This window comes from Vitis vinifera, chromosome 15 (assembly GCF_030704535.1).
Source record: "Vitis vinifera cultivar Pinot Noir 40024 chromosome 15, ASM3070453v1".
NCBI lineage: Eukaryota > Viridiplantae > Streptophyta > Magnoliopsida > Vitales > Vitaceae > Vitis > Vitis vinifera.
Genome location: NC_081819.1, coordinates 22,904,946 through 22,927,111, shown reverse-complemented (window position 1 = coordinate 22,927,111; position 22,166 = coordinate 22,904,946). Strand labels below are relative to the sequence as shown.

General features: G+C 36.2%; 4 protein-coding genes across 6 annotated transcripts; all 4 read left to right on the top strand.

Annotated features, from left to right (window-relative positions):
• The first annotated feature begins 383 nt into the window (after window positions 1-383).
• On the top strand, window positions 384-5,206 carry LOC100253432 (multiple C2 domain and transmembrane region protein 5). Its single transcript, XM_002271554.5, has 2 exons — window positions 384-703; window positions 1,944-5,206. Exon 2 carries the CDS (start codon window positions 1,998-2,000, stop codon window positions 5,052-5,054), a length of 3,057 nt encoding a protein of 1,018 aa, XP_002271590.1. The 5' UTR covers window positions 384-703; window positions 1,944-1,997; the 3' UTR covers window positions 5,055-5,206.
• A 951-nt stretch (window positions 5,207-6,157) lies between these two features.
• Window positions 6,158-10,336, top strand: LOC100248312 (pentatricopeptide repeat-containing protein At5g16860). 3 transcript variants are annotated; one of them, XM_010663463.3, is made up of 2 exons: window positions 6,158-9,034; window positions 9,118-10,336. In XM_010663463.3, the coding sequence occupies exon 1, from the start codon at window positions 6,179-6,181 to the stop codon at window positions 8,792-8,794; it is 2,616 nt and encodes an 871-aa protein (XP_010661765.2). In that variant the 5' UTR covers window positions 6,158-6,178; the 3' UTR covers window positions 8,795-9,034; window positions 9,118-10,336. The 3 variants fall into 3 exon arrangements, with proteins under 3 accessions (XP_010661765.2, XP_010661762.2, XP_010661763.2); XM_010663460.3 differs by having other exon boundaries at window positions 6,158-9,437; window positions 9,532-10,286; XM_010663461.3 differs by having other exon boundaries at window positions 6,158-9,803; window positions 9,921-10,286.
• A 6,553-nt stretch (window positions 10,337-16,889) lies between these two features.
• Window positions 16,890-19,642, top strand: LOC100253410 (uncharacterized). Its single transcript, XM_002273472.4, has 2 exons — window positions 16,890-17,658; window positions 19,025-19,642. The coding sequence occupies exons 1-2, from the start codon at window positions 17,098-17,100 to the stop codon at window positions 19,508-19,510; spliced, it is 1,047 nt and encodes a 348-aa protein (XP_002273508.2). The 5' UTR covers window positions 16,890-17,097; the 3' UTR covers window positions 19,511-19,642.
• A 1,397-nt stretch (window positions 19,643-21,039) lies between these two features.
• On the top strand, window positions 21,040-21,580 carry LOC100248286 (putative ripening-related protein 2; the record flags this gene model as incomplete). Its single annotated transcript, XM_002273509.3, has 1 exon — window positions 21,040-21,580. A coding segment is annotated over one exon (450 nt), but the record flags the coding sequence as incomplete, so codon positions are not given.
• Between the last annotated feature and the right edge of the window lie 586 nt (window positions 21,581-22,166).

Below are 22,166 nucleotides of genomic sequence, written 5' to 3'. Positions count from 1 at the left end.
CTAATAGTTTTCTATAAAAATATCTTTATTTTAAAAACTAATTTATCAATAATCCATATAAATTACTTCTTCTAATGAATTTAATAATTAATTTTAATATATGTATTATTAATTATTTTATTATTTGTCAAAATTATATTTTAAATTTTATATTTATTAATCATATTTTAATTTTCATTTTATTAATATTTTTTTTACAAAGTCTTGATATTTTGGTGGACAGCGATATTTTTAATCGTTAATTGTGGAAAGCAAAGAGGAAGAAAATATCCGAATATTCAAAAAGCGGCCAGCGCGAGTAATGGGACTGACCAAACAACCGCGAGTAGGGAAAAGATGGACGACGTCGTTTTAAGAGGAATACAACAGGTTTAAAACGCCTTTCAGTCCTTAGGTTCTGTTTGGCAGAAGAGGAAGAAAAAACAAGCGGAAACGGATACTTGCGGTGACCTCCTCTCGCTTTCTCTACTCGTTTTCGACGACTCTCTCTCTATCTTCTCTCTTCTCCGAAGCATCGCAGAAGCTATTTCTAGGGTTTCTCAGCTTCTTCTTCTTCTTTTCTCTCTGAAGCGGTCGCTTTCTCTTCTTTAAAGGTGAGAGCTCTAGAGGAGGATTGCTCGTTGATCAGCTCGAGGATCAAGAGGTGTGAGCTTGTGTCGGCAGCTTGCGAAGCGAATCGGCAAACTTTGAAGCTGAAGAGAAGGTTGGTTTGTATCTTTGTTGGTTTTTCTGATTGTCATTTTGTTGTTTCTTTTTGTTTGTGTGGATATCTGTTGTTTGGTTGCTGGAAAAGCGTGGGAAAAGAGAGGAAACTTGGGATTTTCCGGCAGGTTGGGGTTGAATTGGGTTGAATGAGACGAGTTTCCAGGTTTTCTTTTTGTTTTCCTGCGTTTTCTGGTAGGCGAAGGGAAAAGTGAGGCGCTTTCGTGGCGTTTGGCAGGATTGTTTGTTGTTGTTGTTTTTATTTTTATTTTAAATTTTTTGTTTTTTTTTTGGGTGCGGATATCTGTTGAACGTTGTGAAAAATCTGCGGAATTTTGTTTTCTAGATGACTCTGTTTTGCAGAAAAAAAAAAAAAAAAGGATTTTTCTGGTTTTGTTTTTTCCCGAGAATTTTGAGAATCGGATTAGAAAGCTGACTTCTCTAATTATTCAGGGAAAAATATTTGTAGAAACAATTTTTCTCGAGCGGTTTGATGTAAAGAGATTTTTTTTTTTTTTAATAATAATAATAATAATATTATTATTATTATTATTAGTATTTTGGAAGCTGTAAGAAAATACCTTTTTTTGCCCCTGGAAAACAGAGCCATATCTTTGTCCTAGTTTTTCATCTGTGAAGTTGATGACAAGAGGAATTAGATGCCTGTTTTGCTGCTGAGAAAATCAAGCGCCTTTTTTTTTTTCCCCCTTTTTTATCCATAATTTTCTCAAGAATATCCTAAAAGCTTTGTGGCTTTTATTCAGAATCTACCTCTTGTTCAATCTGAACTTTTTTAGATTCTCTCTTTCCCTTTGTGTAGGAATCTATGGAAATTAATCAATGGTTTCTTTCATTACTTTTGGATTCTTTTCTATGTTATGAGCTTGATTCCATATATAGGAAGTTTTAACTCTTAAGAGTCATTTAAGGGTTGATTCTGGAGGAAATTGGTGTCTCCACCAGTTCACAACACCCATTTGTTTTTCTAAGATTATAGAGTGAATTTAGTTTCCGGAGTCTTTGTTTATATCTTCTGAATTATAGTGATGTTAATCACTGTTGAATATTACTTTGTGAAGGTTCATTAATGTCCTAGATTTGGAGATGCTGTCTGTGATAGTAGGATGAGGAGAATGTAAAATTGACTGGGCATTCGTTGATTCTTCAGTTTTTCCTGCGACATTGCATTTATTTGTCTATTAGAAAGCCACTGTTGCTAAATTCTTTGTTCCTTCCTTCAGGACAATACCTTGTTTTTGTTCACTAAGTCTTGGAGGATTACATAAAAGAACACCATGTCAAATTTGAAGCTAGGAGTGGAGGTTGTGAGTGCTCACAACCTCATGCCTAAAGATGGGCAGGGCTCAGCCAGTGCCTTTGTGGAGCTCCACTTCGATAACCAGAAATTTCGTACCACTACCAAAGAGAAGGATCTCAATCCAGTTTGGAATGAAAGCTTCTACTTCAACATTTCTGATCCAAACAACCTATCTAATCTCAATCTTGAAGCCTGGGTCTATAACCTTGTAAAGACCACCAATTCTAAATCCTTCCTTGGGAAGGTTCGGCTCACTGGGACATCATTCGTCCCCTATTCTGATGCTGCTGTTTTGCACTACCCTTTGGAGAAACGAGGCATTTTGTCGCGTGTAAAAGGAGAACTTGGTCTTAAAGTCTTTCTTACTGATGACCCTTCCATAAGATCCTCAAATCCACTTCCAGCAATGGAATCCTCTGTGCTTACAGATTCGCACAGAACCCAAGCTCAAGGGCCTGTCCAACAAGTTCAGAACATTGTCCAGAACATGGTCCAGGGCGCATTCTCTAATGACAAAGCCGAGGCAAGGCACACATTTCATCACCTTCCAAACACAAATGTCCCACAACAACAACACCCTGCAGCCATGTCACAAGAGCCAGGAAGATTTGGGGCTGATCAGATGAGAGCCGAACCGCAGGGTTCAAGAATTGTTCGCATGTTCTCAGGTTCGGCTTCTCAACCATTGGATTATCAACTTAAAGAGACAAGCCCTATCCTTGGAGGGGGACAGATTGTTGGGGGGCGAGTTATACGTGCAGACAAGCCAGCCAGCACCTATGATCTTGTTGAGCAAATGCATTACCTTTTTGTACGAGTTGTGAAAGCCCGTGATCTTCCTACCAAGGATGTTACCGGGAGCCTTGACCCATTTGTTGAAGTAAGAGTTGGGAACTACAAGGGAATTACAAAACACTTTGAGAAAAACAAAAACCCTGAATGGAATGAAGTGTTTGCTTTTGCTGGGGACAGGATGCAGTCATCTGTTCTGGAAGTTGTGGTCAAGGATAAGGATATGTTAAAAGATGATATTGTTGGGTTTGTTCGATTTGATCTCAGTGATGTTCCCACTCGGGTCCCGCCAGATAGTCCATTGGCCCCAGAATGGTATAGGATTGCAAACAGTAAGGGAGAGAAAAATAATGGAGAACTGATGCTTGCAGTATGGTATGGCACACAAGCTGATGAGGCTTTTCCTGATGCATGGCATTCAGATGCAGCTTCCCATCATGATAGCTCTGCAGCTGGCTCCTCATATATACGATCTAAAGTTTACCATTCACCAAGACTTTGGTATGTCCGAGTTACTATAGTTGAGGCGCAAGACTTGGTTACCACTGAAAAGACTCGTTTCCCAGATGTATACGTGAAGGCTCAAATTGGTAATCAGATTTTAAAGACAAAGCCAACTCAAGCTCGAACTCTGAACCCACTCTGGAATGAAGATTTGATATTTGTTGTTGCTGAACCCTTTGAAGATCACCTGATGCTTTCAGTGGAAGATCGTGTGGGTCCAAACAAAGACGAGACAATTGGGAGGACCATTATACCATTGAGCGCCATTGAAAAACGTGCTGAGGTTCGACATGATGATCGAATCGATCGTTCTCGATGGTATCACCTTGAAAAGGCATACGTCATGGATGTGGATCAGAGTAAGAAAGATAAGAAAGATAAGTTTGCTAGTAGACTCCGGCTCTGTCTTTTCCTTGAGGGAGGTTACCATGTGCATGACGAGTCAACACACTACAGCAGTGATCTCCGACCCTCACTAAAGCAGCTCTGGCTCCGGACCCCCTCAATTGGTGTCTTGGAGCTGGGTATTCTAAATGCTGATGGGCTCCATCCGATGAAAACAAGGGATCAAAAGGGTACATCAGACACATACTGTGTAGCAAAGTATGGTCAGAAATGGGTTCGGACTCGAACCATAATGAACAGCTTGAGCCCAAAATACAACGAGCAGTACACTTGGGAGGTTTATGATCCAGCCACAGTTATCACAATTGGGGTTTTTGATAACTGCCATGTTGGGGGTTCAAACGGTAACAGAGACCTGAAAATTGGGAAGGTTCGCATTCGAATTTCTACTCTTGAAACCGGTCGTGTTTATACTCACACTTACCCGCTTCTGGTCCTTCACCCCAATGGTGTCAAAAAGATGGGTGAGCTGCATCTGGCAATACGGTTTTCATGCACATCCTTGATGAACACAATGCTGATATACTCACGCCCCCTTTTGCCAAAAATGCACTATATAAAGCCGTTCACTGTAATGCAGCAGGACATGCTGCGCCACCAGGCTGTCAACATAGTGGCAGCCAGGCTTAGCCGGTCAGAACCCCCTCTTCGGAAGGAAGTAATCGAATACATGTCTGATATGGACTCCCATCTCTGGAGCATGAGACGCAGCAAGGCCAATTTTTTCCGGCTAATGTCAGTTTTCTCAGGATTAATTGCAGTTGGAAAATGGTTCGGGGAAGTCTGCACATGGAAAAACCCCATCACAACAGGGCTGGTACATGTTCTGTTTGTGATGTTGGTATGCTTTCCAGAGCTGATCTTGCCAACAGTGTTTCTCTACATGTTTATGATAGGGCTTTGGAACTACCGGGGCCGCCCCAGATACCCTCCTCACATGAACACAAAAATATCTTATGCTGACAATGTCCACCCTGATGAGCTTGATGAGGAGTTTGATTCATTTCCAACCTCCCGGGGCTCAGAGTTGGTCCGAATGAGGTATGACCGGCTGAGGAGTGTGGCTGGAAGGATTCAGACTGTAGTGGGCGATGTTGCAACCCAAGGAGAACGGTTCCAGGCTCTGCTAAGCTGGCGAGATCCCCGGGCCACAACCATATTTCTGGTGTTCTGTCTTCTTGTTGCCCTTGTTCTGTACATCACCCCCTTCCAGGTGCTGGCTTTGGTGGCTGGGTTTTATCACATGAGGCATCCCAGATTCCGGGGCAGGTTGCCTTCAGCACCGATCAATTTCTTCCGTCGTCTGCCAGCCAAGACAGACAGCATGTTGTAGATACAGATTGCTGGTTTCTTTTTGGCAAAGTTTCTTTTGGTATTTACCTCTTGTGCTTGTGATTTAGTATGTTTTGGTCATGGGAAGTGGACATACATGACATTCTTCTGAGAACTCTTTATTATACATAAATTTGGTCTTCAGCTAGGCAAGCATGCTGCAAATCAGATGTATGATGCTTCATTCTCCAGGTTCCAGACAGCATCTGCTGTGGATGTTCAAGAACTTGTTATCACTGCCCCCGTCTTTCAAACAAAAAATTGCCAATTTCCTTTTTTAAATCATTTTTTCAAAAAATCAATTACACTACAAATTAAGAAATCAAAGTAAGAGTTATATATACCTATAGTATAAAATATTTGTTCATTATATTATTAATTTAGTACACATTTTTCAGATTTAGAAAATCTCAAACCGTAACTTCATAAAGTTTTTCTATAATGGGACTATTTAGTATAATTCGTAAATTAGATTACCAATATGATTTGACATGGATTTTAATAATATCATTTAGGTTGCAACTGGTTCCAAAAAGTGTTATAAAAGAAAAGAAAATTAATTTTCTAATATTTTGTTTTATATTTTTATTATAGAAAATATGAAATTAAATTAAATATAATTAAAATTAGTTAAAATTTTATATATTTTTAAATTATTAATTTTTATATAATGAAAAAAAATAAGTGAAATGAGTTTTATAAAATATTAAAAATAATTTATTAATTTAAATTTATTTTTTATTTTTTCTCTTCTCATTTTTCTCTTTATTTTATTTTTCTAGTCTTTTCCTCAAATTTTTTAAAAATCAAACATAACCTTAATATTTTTTGGTTTTATGATTCACAATATCCAAACTTTTTCATTTCAGAAAAAGTAACCCAAAAAAACCTTAAACAAAATAATCATCAATTATTGTCATTAAACATAACCAAGCCAATCAGTTTTTTTTTTTTTTTAAATAATTAATTTGATTCTTAACATATAAAAACCTATGAAATCAATTCAATTTGAATGCTCAAAATCCAACCCTACATATTCTTAATTTAAAATATATATATATATATATATATATATATGAAATATAAAAAATAAAAAATAAAGATGAAGAGAGCCGTTAGGCTCGGATGCAAACCGGTTTAATTGGTAGTTTAAAGTCTGCCGCCACCACGGCCACGGCTACGATGCTAATATCGTTGCCACGCCTAAAGCCAAAGCCTCCACTTCTCTTCCTCACCACCTTCTTCTTCTCCACTGCGTCATCAACCACTGATCTCACCTCCACCCTCTTCCACCAATGCAAATCCCTAGCGTCCGCCGAGCTCATCCACCAACAACTCCTCGTCCAAGGCCTACCCCATGACCCCACCCACATCATCTCCATGTACCTCACCTTCAACTCCCCCGCCAAAGCCTTGTCAGTCCTCCGGCGCCTCCACCCATCTTCACATACTGTTTTCTGGTGGAATCAGCTGATTAGACGAAGTGTGCATCTGGGTTTTCTCGAAGATGTCCTCCAACTTTACCGGCGGATGCAGAGGCTGGGGTGGAGGCCGGATCATTATACCTTCCCTTTTGTCCTCAAGGCTTGTGGGGAGATTCCGTCGTTTCGATGTGGGGCTTCGGTGCATGCGGTGGTGTTTGCTAGTGGGTTTGAGTGGAATGTGTTTGTGGGTAATGGGTTGGTATCGATGTACGGGCGGTGTGGGGCTTGGGAGAATGCGAGACAGGTGTTTGATGAAATGCGGGAGAGGGGAGTTGGAGATTTGGTTTCGTGGAATTCGATTGTGGCAGCTTATATGCAGGGTGGTGATTCAATTAGGGCGATGAAGATGTTTGAGAGAATGACCGAGGATCTTGGAATCCGCCCGGATGCTGTTAGCCTTGTTAATGTACTCCCTGCTTGTGCTTCAGTGGGTGCGTGGTCGCGGGGCAAGCAGGTTCATGGTTATGCTCTTCGGAGTGGATTGTTTGAGGATGTGTTCGTGGGTAATGCTGTGGTTGATATGTATGCAAAGTGTGGCATGATGGAGGAGGCAAACAAGGTTTTTGAGCGAATGAAGGTTAAGGATGTGGTTTCTTGGAATGCTATGGTTACTGGGTATTCTCAGATTGGTAGATTTGATGATGCCCTGGGTTTGTTTGAGAAGATTCGGGAGGAGAAGATTGAGCTCAATGTAGTGACTTGGAGTGCTGTGATTGCCGGGTATGCTCAGAGGGGTCTTGGTTTCGAAGCCCTGGACGTGTTTCGGCAAATGCGACTTTGTGGATCAGAGCCTAATGTTGTTACCCTTGTGTCCCTTCTATCAGGTTGTGCTTTGGCAGGAACACTACTTCATGGGAAGGAAACTCATTGTCATGCCATCAAATGGATTCTGAACCTAGATGAGAATGATCCAGGGGATGATCTGATGGTGATTAATGCTCTTATTGATATGTATTCCAAGTGCAAAAGCCCTAAAGCTGCACGAGCAATGTTTGATTTGATACCACCAAAAGATAGGAGTGTGGTGACTTGGACAGTCTTGATTGGTGGAAATGCCCAGCATGGGGAAGCTAACGAAGCCTTAGAACTTTTCTCCCAGATGCTCCAACCTGATAACTTTGTAATGCCAAATGCTTTTACTATATCTTGTGCTCTGATGGCGTGTGCTCGTTTGGGTGCACTAAGATTTGGTAGACAAATTCATGCTTATGTATTACGTAACCGTTTTGAGTCTGCGATGTTATTTGTGGCTAATTGCCTTATAGACATGTATTCCAAATCTGGAGATGTTGATGCAGCTCGGGTTGTTTTTGACAACATGCACCAGAGGAATGGTGTTTCCTGGACATCCCTAATGACAGGCTATGGCATGCATGGGCGTGGAGAAGAAGCTCTGCAGATTTTTTATGAGATGCAGAAAGTGGGTCTGGTGCCTGATGGTGTGACCTTTGTAGTTGTGCTCTATGCTTGCAGCCATTCTGGGATGGTTGATCAGGGGATCAATTACTTTAATGGCATGAACAAGGACTTTGGAGTGGTTCCTGGAGCAGAACACTATGCCTGCATGGTTGATCTCTTGAGTCGTGCTGGTCGTTTGGATGAAGCTATGGAACTCATAAGAGGCATGCCTATGAAACCAACCCCAGCAGTGTGGGTAGCATTGCTTAGTGCTTGCAGGGTCTATGCAAATGTTGAACTTGGGGAATATGCCGCAAACCAGTTATTAGAGTTGGAGTCGGGGAATGATGGGTCCTATACCCTACTCTCAAACATTTATGCCAATGCCAGGTGTTGGAAAGATGTGGCTAGGATCAGATATTTGATGAAAAATACAGGGATCAAGAAGAGACCAGGTTGCAGTTGGGTCCAAGGGAGGAAGGGCACTGCAACATTTTTTGCAGGAGACTGGTCTCATCCAATGTCTCAACAAATCTATGATCTCCTTAGAGATCTTATGCAACGCATCAAAGCCCTCGGCTATGTTCCCGACAATAGGTTTGCTCTCCATGATGTGGATGATGAGGAGAAAGGTGATCTTCTTTCTGAACACAGTGAGAAGTTGGCTCTTGCTTATGGTATTCTAACAACAGCTCCAGGGGCTCCTATTCGCATCACCAAGAACCTTCGTGCATGTGGTGATTGCCATAGTGCCTTTACATATATCTCTATAATCATTGAACATGAAATCATAGTCAGAGACTCGAGCCGCTTCCATCATTTCAAGAATGGATCTTGCTCCTGCAGAGGCTACTGGTGATCGCTAACTAATGATCAAGTTGGATGCTTTGCACTGGGAGAGCAAGTTATACAAGGCAAAAAGAAACTCATAAAGCAGCCAAATAATTCAAGATATCGTCAAAATTGATCTCAATTGGCCAGTATAACTGAAGACTGAGCAGAGGCTTTCACCACAGCTAATACATTAATTATTCTTTTAGATGGGTTGCTCATTGGTCATTGGAAGCTTATTTGGATGGTGAGAAAATAATGGGAAGAGGTAAGAAAGAAAAGATTACTGTTATATTTCTCTTGTTTTGACATCCAAAACATTGTGAATTTATATGACCTTTCAATTTCAAGGTCAAAATAATGAGAAACCACACTCTTTGCGGCACTCCCAAGGCCTTACAAACAGCTTTAGAGGCATCAAGGACATTAGGTCATGGGGGCTGGTAGTCATGGTCAGCATCACACGCCATGGTTGATCGCACTCATGACTGCCATGGCTTTCATGCTCCCTCCATTCCCATAGATGGTAATGTTTTCAAATCACCTATGCTGTTTGTTGAACCATCCTGTTGACAGTGCCACAACTGGTGTGTTATCAGAGTCTTTCTTGTTCAGATGGCATGCCACCATCCCTGCCAGCCTCAAAATTGTTCATTGTCATCACTGCCTATGTACATCTTTACACTTTTGGTTAATAATTATAAGTGGTATATAGCTTACCTTCTTCACAGCACTCTTGAGTCTTATACCTTAGCTTTCCACTAGGCTAGCAAGACGGAGCTTCAACATTTAAAAAGTTGTAACAAGAAGAAAGAAATGGGAAGAAAAGCACTTGAGCAAATCTGCTACCTCATCTTCTTTTCTTGTCTTATTCTTTGATCATTTGATGTGAAGAAGCTGAGTAGTCATCCAAGCATTGAGAGGGAGATCCTTAAACAGTTGGGAGCAGTAGAGATAGTTTAGAGAGATCTTTTTTGTGAAGATGTTTTGGCAGTTCTGGAAGACAAATTTTGGATGCTGTTCTTATTACTAATGAGGTAATTATCGACTTGAGGTAACTTGTAGTAGTGTACAAGCTAGACATCGAGAAGACTTATGATCATGTGAGCTAGGGTTTTTTGTCTTCAGTTTTGAGTTTGATTGGTTTTGTGCAGAAACAGATTGGGTGGATAAAATTTTGCATCTCTATGGCTTGTTTCTCATGTTGATCAATGGATCTCCCTTGGGTTTCTTTCAAAGTCCTAGAGGTTTGAAAAAGGGGATCTGCTTTCTCCATATCTCTTCATTCTTATAATGGAAGTGTTGAGCTGCTTTATTCAAAGGGTAGTAGAGGGGAGGTCTCATCTTGAATTCCAAGGTAGGTGTTAGAGAAAACAGGGTGGAAAATGATACCTTGTTTTTGGGTGATTCTAATAAAGAGCAGCCATTATATGTTAAGTTAGGTGGATTCTCCTCTATTTTGAGGAAGTGTCTGGATGGGGAAATGTGAGGTCATTCCTATTGGGAAGACTTTTTTCTTTGATTGGCTATTTGATTAGAGACATGTCACTTAATTGGCATGGTAACTTTATTGGGGTTGATAGTAGAAGGATTTAAAAGTTGATTCCTTTATTTTATTTATTTATTTATTTATTTTGGGAATACATGGAGAAGTGAGAACTCACAATCATAGAACATTCGGAAGAATAAAACAATCAACTTTCGCTACAAAAACTACATTCCTAAAAACCTTGTAGATGTGGATGGATGGCTACATACGAAATGTAAAACTTTGATTTGTTGATTTTGATACAATTTGAAGTTGGCTTGGTCTTTGTTGTGTCAATGAACGTTAAGAATATAAAAATAAAATAAAAATAAAATAATTTACATAAACGATAAATGAGAAACACTTTTCAATAATTTTCCTTTTATATGTGTGGTATTCTTGTGTGTATCTCTATGGTACTTTATTTTTGTTTGATACTACTAAAAAAACATTATATCCTTAATGCTCATATTAGAACACTCTTCTAGTCTTTTCCTTCGCAAAAATTACATAATTTGTACATTGTATTAGTGATCAAACAAGGTATGCATGATCAAAGATACAAGACAGGAAATTAATTCGAATAAAGTAATAACATATAATAATGTTGATTATATCACAACAACATAGGCTTTCTGTTGGTGTATCTTTGTTGGGTGTCCTTCGTTGGTTTCGATAGAAAACAATGTTTTTGTCATTTGGAATTCTATATCATTATCTAATTACAACTTATAACAAAGGGAGTCATGTATATATATATATCTTGGGGACTTTTCTCAATAGTACAGCAATTTAAAAAAGTTATGCTTAAATTACTGTACTGGCAGAAGTTATTACAAATATAGGGTAGTTTTTGCCACATAGGAGAGAGGAGAGAGGAAAGAGGAGAGAGGAGAGAGGAGAGAGGGTGAGAGAAGAGAGGAGAGAGGAGAGAGGAGAGAGGAGAGAGGAGAGAGGGTGAGAGAGAGAAGAGAGGAAAGAGGAGAGAGGAGAGAGGAGAGAGGGTGACTGTAAAAAAAAAGCAAACTCGTCTCGTCTCTTGAAGAGACGAGTTCCATGTAAAAAAAAAAATATTTTTTAAAAAATATAATTTTTATTTTAAAAAATCCCAAATTAAAAAAAAAAAATCCAAAGGGAACTCGTCTCTTCAAGAGACGAGTTCCATGTAAAAAAAAATATATTTTTTAAAAAATATATATATTAAAATCCCAAATTAAAAAAAAACACACAATTCCAAAGTGAAGAGACGAGTTCCATGTAAAAATAAATATATTTTTTAAAAAATATATATTTTTTTTAAAAAAATCCCAAATTTAAAAAAAACAAAAATAAATTCCAAAGGAACTCGTCTCTTGAAGAGACGAGTTCCATGTAAAAAAAAATATTTTTTTTAAAAAATATATATATTAAAAAAAAAATCCCAAATTAAAAAAAAAAAAAAAAAAAAACACAATTCCAAAGGGAACTCGTCTCTTCAAGAGACGAGTTCCATGTAAAAAAAAATATATTTTTTTAAAAATATATTTTTTATTTTAAAAAATCCCGAATTAAAAAAAAAAAAAAAATCCAAAGGGAACTCGTCTCTTGAAGAGACGAGTTCCATGTAAAAAAAAATTATTTTTTTAAAAATATATATATATTAAAAAAAATCCCAAATTAAAAAAAAAAAAAAAATTAATTCCAAAGGGAACTCAAAAAAAAAAACAATTCCTCAAAATTCCTAACAGACGAGTTCTCATCTAAAAAAAAATATTTTTTTTTTAAATATAAAATTTCAAGAGACGAGTTCCTTTTGGAAAAAAAATATATATTTTAAAAAATATATTTTTATTTTAAAAAATCCCAAATTAAAAAAAAAAAAAAAATTCCAAAGGGAACTCATCTCTTGAAGAGACGAGTTCCATGTAAAAAAAAAATATTTTTTAAAAAATATATTTTTTATTTTAAAAAATCCCAAATTTTAAAAAAAAATAAAATAAAATTCCAAAGGGAACTCGTCTCTTGAAGAGACGAGTTCCATGTAAAAAAAAATATTTTTTTTAAAAAATATATTTTTTATTTTAAAAAATCCCAAATTAAAAAAAAAATCCAAAGGGAACTCGTCTCTTGAAGAGACGAGTTCCCTTTGCAATTTTTTTTTTTTTTTTTAAATTTGGGATTTTTTAAAATAAAAAATATATTTTTTAAAAAATATATTTTTTTTTACATGGAACTCGTCTCTTCAAGAGACGAGTTCCCTTTGGAAATTTTTTTTTTTTTTTTAAATTTGGCATTTTTTAAAATAAAAAATATATTTTTTAAAAAATATATTTTTTTTCCTAAAGGAACTCGTCTCTTGAAATTTTATATTTAAAAAAAAATATTTTTTTTTAGATGAGAACTCGTCTGTTAGGAATTTTGAGGAATTGTTTTTTTTTTTTTTTTTTTTTTAAATATATATATATATTTAAAAAAATATTTTTTTTTACATGGGAACTCGTCTCTTGAAGAGACGAGTTCCCTTTGGAATTAATTTTTTTTTTTTTTTTTAATTTGGGATTTCTTTTTTTAATATATATATATTTTTAAAAAAATAATTTTTTTTTTTACATGGAACTCGTCTCTTGAAGAGACGAGTTCCCTTTGGAATTTTTTTTTTTTTTTTAATTTGGGATTTTTTAAAATAAAAAATATATTTTTTAAAAAATATTTTTTTTTTTACATGGAACTCGTCTCTTCAAGAGACGAGTTCCCTTTGGAATTGTGTTTTTTTTTTTTTTTAATTTGGGATTTTTTTTTAATATATATATTTTTAAAAAAATATATTTTTTTTTACATGGAACTCGTCTCTTCAAGAGACGAGTTCCCTTTGGAATTTATTTTTTTTTTATTAAATTTGGGATTTTTTAAAATAAAAAATATATTTTTTAAAAAATATATTTTTTTTTACATGGAACTCGTCTTTGGAATTGTGTGTTTTTTTTTTTTTTTTTTAATTTGGGAATTTTTTTTTTAATATATATATATTTAAAAAAATATATTTTTTTTACATGGAACTCGTCTCTTCAAGAGACGAGTTTCCTTTGGGATTTTTTTTTTTTTTTAAATTTGGGATTTTTTAAAATAAAAAATATTTTTTTTTTACATGGAACTCGTCTCTTGAAGAGACGAGTTCCCTTTGGAATTGTGTGTTTTTTTTTTTTTTTTTAATTTGGGATTTTTTTTTTAATATATATATTTTTAAAAAAATATTTTTTTTTTTACATGGAACTCGTCTCTTCAAGAGACGAGTTCCCTTTGGATTTTTATTTTTTTTTAATTTAGGATTTTTTAAAATAAAAAATATATTTTTTAAAAAAAATATTTTTTTTTACATGGAACTCGTCTCTTCAAGAGACGAGTTCCCTTTGGAATTTTTTTTTTTTTTTTTAATTTGGGATTTTTTAAAATAAAAAATATATTTTTTAAAATATATATTTTTTTTTACATGGAACTCGTCTCTTCAAGAGACGAGTTCCCTTTGGAATTTTTTTTTTTTTTTTTTAAATTTGGGATTTTTTAAAATAAAAAATATATTTTTTTTACATGGAACTCGTCTCTTCAAGAGACGAGTTCCCTTTTTGGAAATTTTTTTTTTTTTTTAAATTTGGGATTTTTTAAATTAAAAAATATATTTTTTAAAAAATATATATTTTTTTACATGGAACTCGTCTCTTGAAGAGACGAGTTCCCTTGAATAATTGTTTAGAATTTTTTTAAAATTATATATATATTTTTTTTAAAATTATATATATATTTTTTTTCATGGAACTCGTCTCTTCAAGAGACGAGTTTGCTTTTTTTTACATACCCTCTCTTCTCTCTCCTCTCTCCTGTCTCCTCTCTCTCACCCTCTCTCCTCTCTCCTCTTTCCTCTCTTCTTTCATGGAACTCGTCTCTTCAAGAGATGAGTTTGCTTTTTTTTTACAGTCACCCTCTCTCTTCTCTCCTCTCTCCTATCTCCTCTCTCTCACCCTCTCTCCTCTCTCCTTTTTCCTCTCTTCTCTCACCCTCTCTCCTCTCTCCTCTCTCCTCTTTCCTCTCTCCTCTCTCCTATGTGGCAAAAACTACCCTATATTTGTAATAACTTCTGCCAGTACAGTAATTTAAGCATAACTTTTTTAAATTGCTGTACTATTGAGAAAAGTCCTATATCTTGGTGTATCCTTATTGGGTGTATTTGGTTCACTTTGAAGGCAAGTATTTGTCCTATGGAATCTAGGACAGCTGCAACATGACTTGGGTTTGGTCAATATAGATTTTTATCTTGGTGTATCCTTGTGGGTGTCTTTGGTTCACTCTGAAGGGAAGTATTTGTCCTATGTAATCTAGGACAGCTGCAACGTGACTTGGGTTTGGTCTTGAACTTGAGAGGACCATGAGACTTGAAAGGGAGACCATTTGAAGGAAATGGTGTAGCCTTGTTTGATCACAGCATGGACCTAATGTAATGGTGCAGTGAAGAGTGTTTGGTAATCAAATAATTTGGTATATTTGTGTTCGAACCTAGAAAACTCAGTAGCAACAACATTTTCAAACACAAATTTTTGAGAATAGTTCTTAAAAATCATTTTTAAGAAACAATTTTCAATTATGTTCCGGAACAAAATTCTATTTAAAAAATAATAATTTATTCTTTATAAAAGTAATATATACTTATATATAATTATATGAAGTATAAATTTTTTTAAAGTATTCTCTATGTTTTCGATTATGGTCGGGATGTTGTAGAAAATAATTAAATATATCTTAAATTTATTCTAAAAAGAATCTGTTTTTAAAAAAACAAATGGTTAAAAATATGTTTTTTAAAGTTAGAGCATTCTTATCTATTAACATATATAATATAGAAGAGTATGAAACAACCCAGAAAACACAGCTAAGAAACTGTAGAGGCCCATGGAAAACATAAAAAATCAAGCTGTAACCTTGTGACAGTCTCTTCGATTTTATCCAAGCATTTGCGGGGTTATCAGCATTGAGCCTACAATTAGCTCAAATAACTTATTCACTGCACCATACAACCAGATCACATTGATGGTGAGGGTGATTGATGTGATGATGATAATAACAAAGAAGGAAGAATTTTAGCAGTCTTCTATACCACTAATTTTCTTGTTATAGGTGTCCTAAGACTCCAATGACTCATCTATCATCTACCGTAGTAATAAATTGTGTTTTTTTTGGCAAGTATTGAATACCATCAATGATGGTGTTTGTCATACTAAATGATATATATATATATATTTTTTTTTTGTAAGTATTGAATACCATCAATGATGATGTCACATAAATACTTTTAAATCTTATTATTTACACCCTAATTTCATTTGCTTGTACTTTTGTACATTATCTAATTTATTTATACTCTTGATTAACAATTTAAATCTCATCATAAATATTCAATAGTCCAAATTTAGATTTCGAGAGGTATCACTACAATACCTTAACATTTTCTAATTCTAACAAGCAATATATGAAAGATAGAAGCAAAGTTGTCTAGTTATGATGTGGATTTAAATTCCCATTATTCCTACCTCCATTGTTTTGAAAGGTTTCCTTGGAAGCAATAATTTGAGAAAGTGTAAGCATATTGAGCACCATAACTTGGTGCTCCTAGGTTTTATGAGTATGAAGTCTAAAAGAAATTAGAAATACGTTGATAATATAAATATAATAATCATTTTCTTATAAATAGCTTTGAACCACAGAAGATCTCACAAGAAATGTGCTAGTCTGATTGTAATTCCATGGAAGGTTGATGCCTAGTCTTGATGTAGAAGTATTCTATAAAGACTTGCAAGGGATATTTACGCATTTGACCTACATAAAACTAATCGTGATATCTCACATCGATCAAAAAAGTTTTTCATACTATATATGTAATAGATTTTTATTAACTGTAAATAAGTATGATATAAACAAAAACTCCAACTCGTAACTATGACTACGATATAAACAAAAACTCCAACTCATAACTATGACACGTAAAAAGACAACTATGAATGAATATGTTATAAAATTCCAAATAAAACCGACAAATGTTGTCATATACCAATTCTCTTGTTCTTTTGTTCGTGTTTAAGGGGAAGTTGGAAGGGTTGTTGTCATTGGAATCTAATTCCACTGCCTAAAACAGCCAAGTGATTAGATGTAAATTAAGAAAGCTAACAAGCGTATGATGTGTAGCAAAGACCACTGCAGCATGAGATAGTTGGAGGATTTCTTTGTTTTCTCTGATGGATTGAAGATGCCTTGGAGGTCCACTAGGATACCAGCTTCCCGATTATGTATCAAACAAGGACAGCCACAGGATCATGTGTAAAACCTCCTGCATATTATATTACCATTAAATTTAATTATTCTAGACTATGATCCCATGTGCACTTCCAAGTCCCCAAAAGGAATGCATTATCTCATGAGTTTGGATAAGGGAGATTATGATATAGTTTGAGGAAGATGGTCCTAATATTATATATATATATGTAATGGATTTTCTTATTTATGTGGACGTGTTTTAAAATTTGAAGGTTCATTAAACTCAAATCGAATAAAATTTACATGAGAAAGAGTGAATTATTACCCAATGTTATAAAAGTTGATTTCCAAACCCAAATAATATATTAGAGTATATGTTGTGGGCTCCAATCTAATAGTAGAATAACTCTATTTTTCTTACATTGTCAGAATGCCCCTCCTTGGGACCATACCACTTCTATATATACCCACTTGAAACCCTAGTTTGGAACAAGCACTCAACACAGCTGCAGAGAGAGAGAGAGAGAATGATGACTTTTGGCCTAAAAGCATCCTTGCTCCTACTAGCTATTCTCTTATTCACAGATTGTTTGCATGTTCAAGGCCAGAACTGTAAGCCAAGCGGCAAGATTAGGGGGAAGAAACCTCCTCCTGGAGAATGCAACGACGGCAATGACTCTGAATGCTGTAAAGAAGGCAAGTTTTACACAACATACAAGTGCTCTCCACAAGTATCTAGCCATACCAAGGGATTCCTCACTCTCAATGGCTTTGATAAGGACCAAGATGGAGGTGCCCCATCTGAATGTGACAACCACTACCACTCTAATGACATTCCTATTGTGGCACTGTCAACTGGTTGGTACAACAAAGGGAGCAGGTGCTTAAACAACATCACCATAACTGCTAATGGGAGGAGCGTGGTGGCCATGGTGGTTGATGAGTGTGACTCTACTATGGGGTGTGATACAGACCATGATTATCAGCCCCCATGTGATAACAACATTGTTGATGCCTCGAGAGCTGTGTGGAAAGCCTTGGGTGTGCCTGATGACAAATGGGGAGGGATGGATATAACTTGGTCTGACGCCTAATTTCATGCTGTTACCTTTCAGCTCGTTGTCTGTCTTGCTGCTGTTGTTTTTGTTGCTTAGTGTGTTTTGAGTGTGGTTGCATGTAGTCTTTTAAAGTTTCCTACATTGGACTTGTAGCACTACCTTCTATAAGATCTTCCTGGTTTTACAATTTGAAGAATTTACTGATGATCCTTAAGAAAAACAGCCGATGACTTAGCATTTCTAGGGCACTAATTTCATAAATTACAAGAAGAAAGAACATCCTAATTCTAGATGAGAAGAAACCGAGAAATCCCCATATTTTTATCATTCTGAGTTTTGGAGAAGTCATGACTCCTAACTATGATGGTACAAGCATAACACAAGTTGCTAGGCCATGAGAGTTTCGTTCAGAGATGTGCTATGAGACTCAAAACAGGCAATTATACTGATATTTCTAGCCCTGCATGAGAAACAAAAAAGAAGTTATCTGTTCTGACTCTTGAAATCCACATTTCAAAAGGTTTCTTGAACGGATATGAGCATGATCAAGGATCTTGGAGAAATGAGTGTATAAATCACCAGACAACAATGCAACATGGTAAAATTAAGTATTTCATGGGAATACTAGGAAGTATGTTGCTTCAGTTTTAGGTTTTTGAGCCTCGGATTGTGCATAAAGTTGAATCTCAAGCCTCAGGGAAAGATCAGAATCTATGTTCCTAGGAAGGTACGCAGATCAAACTATATGCAGAAAAGACAACTATGCATAGACATGTTATAGTAATGCCAAATAAAGTGAAGAACTCTGCTCCCTTGTTCATTTTTTAATAGAAAACTTGGAATGGCTTCTTGTCGTTTTGGACCTAGTCCCATTGGAACTGATCAGCTATAAACTAAGAAATCTAAGAAGATGGTGTGTTAATAATGATGACTACTAAAAGAACAGATATGTTGGAGGCCTTTTTTATTTTCTTGTGATGGGTAGAAGATACTTTGTAGATTGGAGATCCTCTAGGATACCAGATTCCCCATTTTGTATCGACCAAGGAAAGAGACAGGGCCATGTCAAAAACTCCTGCATGATATATTACCATTACATTGAACTCTTTAGATTATGATGTTATGCCCACTCACAATTCCGTGAAATGGAATGCATAATTTGGAGTAGTATTTTGGACTTTTTCACTATTCAGCGTAGCAGTTATGCAGCTGAAATGTGGTCCAGACTCAATCTTTTCCCTATATATACCTACTTGAAAACTTGATTTGCATCAAGCATTCAACAAAATTGCAGAGAGAGAGAGAGACAGAGAGAATGAAGACTTTTGGCTTAAAAGCATCTTTGTTCCTAATGGCCATTCTCTTTTTTATAGATTTTTTGAATGTTGAAGGCCAGGTTTGTCACCCAAGTGGCAAGATTAGGGGTAAGAAACCCCCTCCTGGAGAATGCAACCAAGGCAATGACTCTGATTGCTGTAAAGAAGGAAAGCTTTACACAACATACAAGTGTTCTCCAACGTTATCTAGTCATACCAAGGCATATCTTACTCTTAATGGCTTTGAGAAAGATGAAGATGGTGGTGCTCCGTCTGAATGTGACAATCAGTACCACTCTGATGACACACCGGTTGTGGCACTGTCAACTGGATGGTATAACAAAGGGAGCAGGTGCTTAAACAACATCACTATTACTGCTAATGGGAGGAGTGTGGTGGCTATGGTAGTCGATGAGTGTGACTCAACCATGGGATGTGATAGCGACCATGATTATCAGCCTCCATGTGCCAACAACATTGTTGATGCCTCAAGAGCTGTGTGGAAAGCCTTGGGGGTGCCTCGTGACCAATGGGGAGGGCTTGATATCACTTGGACCAACGCTTAATTTCGTGCAGTCATCTGTGTTTAAGAGTATTGTTGTTCTATTTCTTAGTATGTATCTTATGTAAGGTTGAATGTAGTCTTCATACTCCCTCCATCGTGTCAGATAATAGTAAAAATCTATTGAATTTATCTAGTTGAAATCCTTTCTAGATGAATGAGGCACCAAGATTGTCTGCAATCTGGCATTGCCTAACCAATATAAAAATCAATATTGGCCCAGTTTCACAGTACCTGAAACCAAGGAAAACATACCCTAGACACAGTAGGATCCCTTAAAAGAGTTACCATTACGATGGTATAACATAATTAGCTAATTAACAATTAGATCAAATAATTAATCCGTTGGACTGTACTACCTTGACTGCAATGACACTGATGATGATGATGATCAAGAAAGAAAAAATGAAAGGAAATATACAAACAATAGCTTAGAATTTCGACAACAATTTTCAACAATTCATTGAAGGGAAGAACAACTTATTCTAGATGAAAAGAGACCAAGAAATCCCCAAATTTTATTTCATTTTTATCATTCTGAATTCTAAAGAAGTCCCAACTCATAATATCAGCATACTCATATCATATACTTGATTATTCTACCACTGCCTGAAAAAAACAAAGAAAGTTGTCAGTCCGATTCCTGAAATCCGCATTCTGAAAGGTTTCTTAGAAGTATTAAAGCTGAACAGATGTGAGCATGATTAAGGACCATGAATTGGAACCATCAGTTTAAATGATAAAAGAGTATTAGGAACTCATGATTATACCATTAGAGATATAAATCACTAAAACTGCAGATCCATTATAGTCTAATGAAATATTTTCTCACAGGAGCTCAAAGTATGTGGTTTCAGTTGTAAGCTTTTGAGTCACAGATTATGCATATTTGGATTCAGATGAAGGCCACATCTAACATCCCTCTATACAGTTGTGCAGATCACAGTCCAAGTCCAAAGTGAAACAATCGATGCAGAAAAGACAACTATACATAGATATGTTATATTAATGTTAAATAAAGCCAACAATTCTTTTTTCTTTTCTTAATCCAAGACCAATCCTCTGTTCTTTTGTTTCTTATTAAGGGGGGAGTTGGAAGGGGTTCTTGTCAATAGTGGATCTAACCCCATTGTCCAAAACAGCTAACCAACAGGGATATAAATTAAGCAATCCAACAAGAGGGTGATGTGATGTTATGACCGTTAACAGCAGCTGATCTGTTGGAGGCCTTCTTTGTTTTATTTATTGGCTGAAGGCACAATGAAGGTCCTCTGGGATACCAGCTTCCCCATTTTTTTTTCAGACAAGGAAGCGACAGGTACATGTAAAAGCATCTTCCATATTTTATTACCATTATAGTTAATTATTCTAGATTATGATTCCAAGCCACTCACAAGTCTGTAAAAAGTATGCATAATCAGGATTAGTATTTTAAACTTTTAGTCCATTCAGCGTGTCAACTATGTTGATAGAGGGTACACATTGTTGCCGGCTGAAACATTGAGGTAATTCCAAATGTAACGATGCCTTCAATTGTCGTCTTTCCTAGCAAAACCAGTAGTACGTTCTGATTGCTGTAAAGAAGGCAAGCTTTACACAACATACAAGTGCTCTCCACCAGTCTCTAGCCATATCAAGGCATTGCTCACTCTTAATGGCTTTGAGAACAATGAAGATGGCGCTGCTCCATCTGAATGTGACAGCCAGTTCCACTTTGATGACACGCCGGTTGTGGCACTGTCAACTGGGTGGTACAACAAGGGGAGCAGGTGCCTAAACAACATCACTATAACTGCTAATGGGAGAAGTGTGGTTGCCATGGTAGTTGATGAGTGTGACTCAACCATGGGATGTGATGGTGACCATGATTATCAGCCTCCCTGTGTTAACAACATTGTTAATGCCTCAAGAGCTGTGTGGAAAGCCTTGGATGTGCCTCATGACCAATGGGGAGGGCTAGATATCACTTGGACCGAGGCTTAATTTCATGCAGTCATCTATGTTTCAGAGTGTTAGTCTGTCTTGCTGCTGTTGTTCTATTTCTTAGTATTTATTCTGTGTATGGTTGAATGTAGTCTCGATACTTCCTACATTGCATCAGATAATACTAAATCTATTGAACTTATCTAGTTAAATCTGCAACCTATTACTGCCTAACCAATACAAAGATCAACATTGGCTATAAGATCTTCCTGGTCTGAAACAAACCTAAGACACAGTAGAGATCACTGAAAAGAGTTACCAAATAAAGCTGTGACATTGTGAGGTTTTCATTTGATGGGGGCAACTCACAATTTTCTTATATGTTCTGGAAGAATTTTCTCGATTATAGTTATGATGGTCAAACACAGGTAGCTCAAATAATTAATCTGAGGGACTATATAACTAGATTACAACGAAGGTGATGTGGATTTATTGGTGATGATCACTCAAAAAGGGAAAACAGAAAAAAGAAAAGCAACCAATAGCTTAGCATCTCTGCTGCTCTGTGACAACAGTTTCATCAAGTCATAGAAATAAAGAATAGCATATTCTAGATGAGAAGAAGCCAAGAAATCATCACACTTTATTCATTATACGACTATGGTATAAACATACTGCCAATCACTAGGCCATAAGAGTTTCCTTCATAGAGGATTGCAATGAGACTCAAACAGACA

Bases quoted from the DNA above. Each gene is read 5' to 3' on its own strand.
- LOC100248312 (XM_010663463.3), top strand. From the start codon at position 6,179: ATGCAAACCGGTTTAATTGGTAGTTTAAAGTCTGCCGCCACCACGGCC.
- LOC100253410 (XM_002273472.4), top strand. From the start codon at position 17,098: ATGATGACTTTTGGCCTAAAAGCATCCTTGCTCCTACTAGCTATTCTC. The intron at 17,659-19,024 runs GCCTAATTTCAT...GTTGAAGGCCAG, and splicing joins TGGATATAACTTGGTCTGAC to GTTTGTCACCCAAGTGGCAA.
- LOC100253432 (XM_002271554.5), top strand. From the start codon at position 1,998: ATGTCAAATTTGAAGCTAGGAGTGGAGGTTGTGAGTGCTCACAACCTC.